This window comes from Citrus sinensis, chromosome 7 (genome assembly GCF_022201045.2).
Source record: "Citrus sinensis cultivar Valencia sweet orange chromosome 7, DVS_A1.0, whole genome shotgun sequence".
NCBI classification, from domain to species: domain Eukaryota; kingdom Viridiplantae; phylum Streptophyta; class Magnoliopsida; order Sapindales; family Rutaceae; genus Citrus; species Citrus sinensis.
Genome location: NC_068562.1, coordinates 1815498 through 1825326, shown reverse-complemented (window position 1 = coordinate 1825326; position 9829 = coordinate 1815498). Strand labels below are relative to the sequence as shown.

General features: G+C 35.3%; 1 protein-coding gene across 1 annotated transcript; it reads left to right on the top strand.

The window, feature by feature from the left end:
* On the top strand, positions 1-7385 carry LOC102626056 (uncharacterized). Its single transcript, XM_006466819.4, has 13 exons — positions 1-280; positions 375-533; positions 702-953; positions 1043-1162; positions 1980-2060; positions 3397-3492; positions 3586-3681; positions 3792-3845; positions 3936-4139; positions 5030-5155; positions 5374-5439; positions 5955-6254; positions 6579-7385. The coding sequence occupies exons 1-13, from the start codon at positions 218-220 to the stop codon at positions 7053-7055; spliced, it is 2094 nt and encodes a 697-aa protein (XP_006466882.1). The 5' UTR covers positions 1-217; the 3' UTR covers positions 7056-7385.
* The last annotated feature ends 2444 nt before the right edge of the window (positions 7386-9829 follow it).

Below are 9829 nucleotides of genomic sequence, written 5' to 3'. Positions count from 1 at the left end.
AAAAAAGGAAAATTTATTTATGGTAACAATTAGTATTAACGAAACAGGTTGCGACTTGTGTATTTGGTCGGCGACACGGGGATTCACAACATTACCGGCGTAATCTAATCACAGACCAACCAGAGGCTCTCAGCAGTCAGCGGAAGGGAGAGTGAGGGATTGGGAGTACGAACGAGTGAGCAATTGATCGATCAATCAATCAAGCAGGACTCTAAGCATGAGGAAACGTGATTTGGCCATTCTCATGCTCTCAGCTTTCGCCATTTTCTTCTCTCTTCAGGTTTTTCTCCACTCAACTTTTGATAAACCCTAATTATAGTCAATTAAATCTCCATGCAATCTCACTGTGTTCTCTGCTATCATCGATTTTTCAGCACGAGGGAGATTTCTCGTTTAGAGAGGCTTGGTTTCATTTGTCTGAAGAATATCCAATCAAATTCGACGCCGATCGCCTCCCACCACCGATCGTTGCCGATCTCAACGGAGACGGCAGAAAAGAAGTCCTCGTCGCCACTCATGATGCCAAAATTCAGGTCCTCTCTCTCTTTTAGATCTATAAAAGAGGAAAATTTCGTCATTAAATTTTTTCCCCCTATTATATTATAATTTTTATATATATATATATATATATATATATATATATATATATATTGTGATCATGTTTATCGGTTAAGTGAATTTGGTAATAATGGTGTGTTAAGGTACTGGAACCTCATGCAAGGCGTGTGGATGAAGGGTTTAGTGAAGCACGCGTGCTCACAGAGGTGAGCCTATTGCCAGATAAGATCAGGATTGCATCTGGTAGACGGGCTGTGGCCATGGCCACGGGTGTCATTGATCGGACATATAGACAAGGGCAACCACTGAAGCAAGTTTTGGTGGTTGTTACGTCTGGTTGGTCAGTGATGTGTTTTGATCATAACTTAAACAAGCTATGGGAAGCCAATTTGCAGGTTTGTGCAGCAGTAAATTTTGATTTTATGCCTTATTTTGATAAATTATTCAGTTGTGTATTGGTCTGATATTTGTTGGTGTTTCATAGGAGGATTTTCCACCCAATGCACACCATAGCGAGATTGCAATTTCAATTAGTAATTATACTCTGAAGCATGGAGATACAGGATTGGTCATTGTTGGTGGGAGGATGGAAATGCAACCACATGTATGACTTTTATTTCTCCCCTTCCCATTTTTATAACTTATCATTTTTAGTTCACTACGGTACTTGCCTCTTTGTGTAATGAAGGTAGTTGGTTGATGTAGTAAAGTAGTATTTAAGCTTGGATACTTAAGCAAGAAGATATTTCAATTGATCTGTAACATTTAGGACCACCAGAAAAAAGCAAGGGAACCATGAAATTGCTATGCAAATAATAAAGTATTGATGAACTTATTATTCTGTGGAGGTTGCATGCAAACTTAGAATAACTAGTGCTTTTGTTCATTCCTTTAAAACAGTCAATTTGAGTGTGGTCCTTGTTAGCACTTACTTGAAACAGTAGAACTCATAAGATATTTGGAACCTTTAAGTTTGATTATGTGTGCTGAATGTTCTGGCAACAACACTTTTCGGTTATTTCACAGATATGAAGGTCATTGTTAATAGATTGGTGATGTTTGAAACAAATTGTGTTTTATGGTGTGGCTCACATGTTTCCGACTTCCCGTGCTAAATGTTTTTTTCACTTAAATTGCTGCACAATCCATCTTTTTAATTCTTTTCATATTGTACTCAATAACTGATGTATGTCACACTGATCTGATTTCATCATTTTGTCAGCCCTCCTTGTTTTAAAACTCTTATAGCTTCAGCGTATGGAATCTTTTGAGCTTGATATCTTATTTCTTAGTCTTTCTTCTTCTTCTTCTTCTTCTGTTTTTTTTTTAATAGATTGGATTGCAGTTAATGATTGTAAACAATAATTTTTAAATATCATTTTCTTTGCTGAACATAATATATTGTCATTTTATACTTGTAGACTATCATGGATCCTTTTGAAGAAATTGGGTTAGCGGAGAAAAATGCTGAGCAGCATAGAAGAAGTGCCAGTGAGAAGGAGGTATAGATGTTTTCTGGTTTATTAATGTTAAGACTTTTGTGTGCTTTCGTTTGTACTAGTCTTGAACTACATCTTTTGAAAGAAGATTTACTATTTCAACTGGATCTACCACACGTTGGCTTACTGAGAGATGTATATCATGGTTATTGGTTTGGAAAATTTTGTAGTCAGGTGGCTTTTTATCTAACTTTTTGGGCCCACCATTTGGCACACTTTTCGTTCAACTGGATTTACTATTTCAACTGGATCTACCACACCTGATGCAGGCTCATTAAACTGTTTATGCTATGCCTCAAATTATGTTCTAGTTTTCCAGGGCTGTGAATCTCGATAGGCTAATTAGCATCTGCTGAGTTCACAGATGAGATCTTATTATGCAATTTTAACATGTTCACTCTTCTTGCCTCTGGATTTACTATTTCAACTGGATCTACCACACCTGATGCAGGCTCATTAAACTGTTTATGCTATGCCTCAAATTATGTTCTAGTTTTCCAGGGCTGTGAATCTCGATAGGCTAATTAGCATCTGCTGAGTTCACAGATGAGATCTTATTATGCAATTTTAACATGTTCACTCTTCTTGCCTCTGAAGAGCCCCTGATGTCTTACAGTGATAGAATTGATGACCATGTACCAGGGCATTAATATGGCTCTAAAAAGTGTAACCATGATCTCTGGAGATGAGTCCCATTTGATGTAACATAGTTATTGTACATGATGGATAATCTTTGACTGCTCTTGAGAAGAATATTCTGTTCTGAGTTCTGATATGAATGAATTGATTTTATCATTTTTATATAGTAGTATTACTGGAAAATATCGTGCTAAGCATAGGTATGTTGCCCCGTGTAAATCTTTCTATCAAAATTTTTATATAAGCACATTGTTTCTATTGTCAAACATAACTATTACTTGGCTTTGAAATTGGAGGAAGCAGGTCACTCCTGAAATAGTGACAGAATAGGACTATCGAAATGCGTTCCAGTCTAAGAGGCTTTATCATCCAGATTATGGTGTTTTAAATCTTCTTTTGAAGTATGTTGAATTAGTGTTATATCATCATGCCTTTGCATCTTTTAACAAAGATTTTCTTCTGTGAAGCATGTTGAATTAGTGTTGTAGCATCATGCCTTAGCATCTTTGAACAATAATTTTTCATCTTTCTTCCTTCTATGTTTTGGTCAATTTTTGCATCTCTATGTTTGTTGATTTTTTAAGCCCCACTGTTAGTGCTCAACCCTTTAGATGCGTGGATTGTTCTATTTGATGCCAGCTATGACAAGGTTTTCATATGCTTTCTTTGGTTTTGAACATTTATAGAATGTCTTATGCAGGCTTCTGAAAATTCTGGAACTGTGGATTTACGCCATTTTGCATTTTATGCATTTGCTGGTCGAAGTGGGTTGCTTCGATGGAGTAGAAAAAATGAGGTGATTCATATTTTCATGTTTCTTCTATTATGCTTTAAAATTTACAAACAGTCTTCTCTTTTAACTATTTTTTGTATCATTATGCTGTTGTAGAATATTGAAGCACAGCCCACAGACGCATCACAGTTAATTCCGCAACATAACTACAAATTAGATGTGCATGCACTGAATAGTCGTCACCCGGGAGAGGTGTGAGTTGCATTTGCTTGTTGTGTGGTTTTTTTAAATGAAATTGGTATTGTCTTAAAATTCATGTCATTTTTCCCATGGATAAGCTCCCTGAGACATTTTTACTGAAGTTTGAATGTAGGGAATTCAGAGAATCAGTCCTAGGAGTTATGCCTCATCATTGGGTAAATTATTTTCATGGAGATTAATAAATAAACTATTTATTTTCTTCTTATATGGTGAGGGAGATTTACATGACATTTATTTTTTATCAGGATAGGAGAGAAGATACTTTGTTGAAGCTGTCACACTTTAGACGGCACAAAAGGAAAATATTGAAAAAAGTAGTTGGGAAGAGTACAAGCTACCCTTTTCACAAGCCTGAGGAACACCATCCTCCTGGAAAGGACTCAACAAAAAAAATTTCGAACTTGATTGGAAAAGCTGCAACTTATGCTGGCTCAGCAAAAAGTAAAAAGGTAATAACTAGCAACCCAATATGTAATGGTTGATAACATAATACATATCTTTTGAGACTCAGAACACTATCAACATTAAAGATGCATGACCTGTTAAGTCACTTTTGATTGATGGGATCTAGCATTACCTATTCATTCTTGGAGCTGTTGTAACTAAAGTTCTGCACCATCTGCTTTGTTTGTATATATTCATTATTATAGTTGTCAGGTTTGCTTGTTGATGTTATGTCTTAGTTTTTCAAATTGCTAGTGGACATGCCTACTCTTGTAGCCAATTGTGCCATTTCCTGTGTGTGGTCCATTCAATATCAAGATTTGTGCTCAAACCTGTCACCACTCAGTTAAAAATTTGTGGTTTTTTAGCAACCTGCTAGGTATTCCTTAAGCATCATAGCCTATTTTGCAGAGGTTCGTGTGTTTCCTGGAAGACTGTGACATTTGCTTTCTGAAGAGCAAGTATGAATGGAGGCTTGTTCTGTCCATTGCATATGGTCATGTCTCTTAACGCTTATGTACTGATATTATTGGCTCAACTGTTTCCCTATCTAATTCCCATTTTTGTTTAACGAGTTCCTCAAAATGTGATTTTAGTAGTTTATTTTTTAGAATCAAATTTTTAATAAGCAGAACTTAAACTAGAGAGATGGAAAAATACCTCTCATTGTCCTGTCTGATATCACTGATAATATGGGGAGCTTTTAGATGTTAATCATGAATGTTTTGTTCAAGCTTGTTTGGCCATGTGTTGAATTTGATTTTTTGTGAATTTCAATAGAATTGTTGAAAGTAAACCCAAGTATTCTAAACAATTTTTGTCTTAGGAGCTTATCTAAATGCCTTATTTTAATGCCTTTTTTTTCATTTTTTACCTTTTTCTAAAAACATCACAGCCTGTAAATTATATCCCAACCATAACAAACTACACTCAGCTTTGGTGGGTTCCTAATGTTGTTGTGGCTCATCAAAAAGAAGGGATAGAAGCTGTTCACTTGGCATCTGGTCGGACTGTTTGTAAGGTAAATATTGATATCAAATTGTCAAATTCAATATATTGTAATCATATACTGGTAACAAACATATCTCTAGCCCTTTTCATTTTAAGATTAACCTATTCTACAAACAGGGTGCTTTCATAGTCTTTAGTTTAGTCATTGTTTATGTGTTTATGCAGTTTAAATTATGTTTTCTTGAATCTGTACTTGTAAGGGCTTACAAATTTCATTTATTTTCTCAGCTTCATCTGCAAGAAGGTGGCCTTCATGCTGATATCAACGGTGATGGGGTCTTGGATCATGTTCAGGTGCATTTTAACAGTTCTTTAATTTATAGCTCCACAACCTTGCTCACCTCAATTTCTATGGGTTTGTCATAACAGAATGTATAAAAAATTGGATTAGTGGGTGCTGGAATTAGTTGTCCTTAAAATATTCAATTACTTGAACTTTTTGGAGGTACAGCACTTAAGTACTATGGAATGCTACATTATTTTGCTGTTCATTGAATGAGGCTAGTCATATATTTTCATGGGGTCTCTTTCCAAGTAAAACAGTCTATTGTGCTGGGATGGTTGCTGTAACAAACTCATGTACTATTGATAGGTTTCCCTGCCCTTGATCTTGTTTACATGTGGCTAATGAGAAGGCTTTTCCAGTTGAAGTCTTGGCCTTCTTTGTTTACTAGATAAGGGCTACGAATTTCAAGCGAACAAGTTTATTCTTTACTCATACTACTAAAAGAGAAAAATGGAAATGGAACAGAGACTTTTTCCTAAATTTAAGGTGATAAATGTAATAGAAATATTGTTCTTATCGTTAGGCTGTTGGAGGAAATGGTGCTGAACAGACTGTTGTAAGTGGATCGATGGAAGTGCTTAGACCTTGTTGGGCTGTTGCAACCTCTGGTGTACCTGTTCGAGAGCAACTCTTCAATGCTTCTATATGTCATCATTCCCCCTTTAACTTATTCCCTCATGGGGAATTCTCCAGAAATTTTGGTCGAACTTCAGATGTTGCTTCCTTAGAAGTTGCAACACCAATTCTTATTCCAAGGAGTGATGGTCATAGACATCGTAAAGGGAGCCATGGTGATGTTGTCTTCTTAACGAATCGAGGAGAGGTATGTTGTAACTCTTAATATCGAAATCAGACAAATGTTAGCAGCTGGACCATTATTTTAGATTTTTAAGTACATCTTCTGAAGGCACATATCTGGAGACTTTCCCATAAAAATATGTTATATATATTTTTACTTTAAAAAACAACATAAATGGAGTGGTGAAGGTTTTAAAATTGATTATATCCGAAAAAAAAAAAAGAAAAAAGAAGGATCTCAAAGTCTTATAGTGGTATGCAACTTGTGAGCTGCAGCTAACTTTTGCTATATTCCCCACCTGCACTTCCTTGAAAAGATGGAGAACTCATAATTCTGTCATTTCAACAGGTGACAGCATACTCCCCTGGCTTACATGGCCATGATGCTATTTGGCAATGGCAGCTGTTAACGGATGCTACATGGTCTAATCTTCCATCTCCATCAGGGATGACAGAGGCTAGCACGGTGGTCCCCACATTGAAGGCATTCTCATTGCGAGTGCATGACAATCAACAAATGATCCTAGCAGGAGGAGATCAAGAGGCTGTAGTGATATCTCCTGGAGGAAGTATATTAACCTCAATTGACCTTCCTGCACCACCCACACACGCCCTTGTTTGTGAGGACTTTTCGAATGATGGTCTCACTGATGTTATTCTCATGACCTCTAATGGGGTCTATGGGTTTGTCCAGACAAGGCAACCGGGTGCCCTCTTCTTCAGCACGCTGGTCGGATGCCTTATAGTTGTAATGGGAGTCATCTTTGTAACCCAACACTTGAACTCTGTGAAGGCAAAACCCCGTGCTTCATCTGGTCTACGGTGAAAACAATAAACTTCATCTTCAATTTCACCTCTAGAGATCACAAGCTAGAAGCTTCCCATCACCCCCAGCATTGTGGGAATTCATTTAACTCAGGTGAACAGTTCTGGTTGGGTAGAATTATCTTATAGCTTGTTCGTCGGTTACAGTTTCTCACATGTCCTGGAAAGAGCTTTTGCTTGTAAAATTCAACAGCTTCTCACATGCTCTGGAAAACGCTTTTTGCTTGTAAAATTCATATAAGGTTAATGTTGCATAGCAACTTCTTAGTAGATCTCAATTCAGTTGTAAGAAAATTTTGGGGTGATTAAATAGGAGAAAGTATTTAGTTTACACTTGGTGTTGATTTTTTAACGGTTTTGTTCTAGGGAAGTTTCATGTTAACCGTGCATTTACCTGCGGACAGCCCAATTTAAAAAAGAGAAAGGGTTATTCATTGATCAAATTGGATGTGAAAGACATCTATTGTTAAAACAAATAATTTTTTAGTTTTCTGATTCTTTTCATGATCTGTTTATTTTTTTTAGTTTTATGGTTCATTTCATTATCTCTTTATTTTTTTTTCACATACTAACTAGTAACTACCTTTAGAAAAAATAAATAAATAGAAATATGCAAAAATGACAAAATCTTATTAGAACAAAAAGCAAATGGAATAAGAGACTTTTTCAATTTTTATTCCTTAAATATTGGAGAATAAAGTAATTCGTATTCCAGAGTTACTGGCGGCACCCTTAGATGCTTATTCAAATCGATATCTATTGGTCGGAATGTGCCATAGTAATAGTCAACAAATTAGAATTCATTTATCAACAAATTTTTTCCTTCTATTTGAACTTGTTTCAATAATTCTTTTAATTATTTTAGTAGGTGCAATTGTCATGGCGCGTCAATAACAAATCTTTAGAACTAGGAACAACAATCCTAATTCTATTTTTTTATGTGCTATAATTATTTAGTCAGTTAAATTAGAATTCGAAGATAATTATAATTATTTAGTCTAAAGTCTAATTATTTCAAATTAGAATAGAACAAATGTAGAATTTCAAAAATGGATAATAAAAATCGAATATAATATTCGATTCAGAATAACTAAATATATATAGAATATAGAATAATAATCGAATATTATGTATATTCTATAATATAGAATAATCGAATAGAATATATTAAGAATCTTAGGTTAGAAACAAAAAAATAATTTTAAATGTCTTGAATTCAAAAATGAAAAAAAAAAAATAATAAATAAATCAAATCGTATTTTATTATCTAATTAAGAGTAAGATATTTATTGTTGATCAATATAGAATTGATAAAAAAATCCAAATTCGCTAATATATATCATCACTAGATTCTCGTAATTGTTAGATTAATCGTTATGTTCTATATCTATAGTATTAAGCATTTATTTGAAATTCGAATTAAAAAAGATTATTTGAAATTTGATTCTCTATTTGATTCTTTATGAATAGCTAAGAATAAAAGATTAATAAATAGGATCCTGGGATCCCTATGCATGTATAATTGCTCTTATTTAAGCCTGCTTAGCTCAAAGATTAGAGCATCACATTTGTAATGCGATGGTCATCAGTTTGATTTTGATAGCTGGCTTTTCTATATTTATTTGCTTTTTTACATGATTGATAATGTCTTTTTGAAAGAAAAGAACATTGAAAATGCCTCTTCTAAGGATCATCGATCTAGTATATTGTAGGAGTTTCCAATTATGAATAAAAGTTGGAGAAAGTTCAATTTTGGCAGAGTAAATCAAGAAAAGGAATCCCTTTTTTATTTATATTTCAAGATGCATATACAACACAAAAAGGAGTCAGGAATTTGATATAAAACCATCTTAGTATTCTCTTTATATTACATATCCAATTTTGACATCAAGATATGAAATTCCCTTTAGAATTTGATTTTTTAAATAGAAAATTATTTTCAGAAATTAAATTCACACAATTAGAATTCGACATTTTGGTCGGCTTTAACATAAGATGCTTTTAGTGAAAAAGAGTCATAATCAACAAATAGCAAATGGGGGATCATAATGGACCACAGTTCCCCAAGAATTTCATTGTTTGAATTGATGTCATGACCCAACCCAGACATGGCAAGATATTGTCCGCTTTGGGCCTTAACAAGGCCCGCACGGATTTGTTCTTGGGGCGCCCATACACCCCAAAACGCGTCTTGCCAATTAAGGTGTGGATCACCCCTTATAAACCCAGCATCTCTCCCGTGCTTTGCCGATGTGGGATTCGCCTAGGGTGTTACATACACCCCCCTTTGGGGACTCAGCGTCCTCGCTGAGGTTTGCCCCACCATCGCTCAAGAGGACACGCGGAGCCGCTCTGATACCACAATGTCATGACCCAACCCAGACCTGGCAAGATATTGTCCGCTTTGGGCCTTAACAAGGCCCGCACGGATTTGTTCTTGGGGCGCCCATACACCCCAAAACGCGTCTTGTCAATTAAGGTGTGGATCACCCCTTATAAACCCAGCATCTCTCCCGTGCTTTGCCGATGTGGGATTCGCCTAGGGTGTTACAATTGAGGTGAGGGTTCATTCATATTGTAAGACTCATTTGCTCTTATTTATTAATTGTTAGATTTTTTTTTCAAACTCGAATAAATCATGGATTTTTCTAGCACAATATTAAAGATTTCATCGAAAACTTACAGTAGCTTTCCAAACAAAGGCTAAGAGAAAAAAAAATAGAATAGGTATTACCAGCATAACAAGTACAATTGGATTAAAAAAAGCATAGGCCT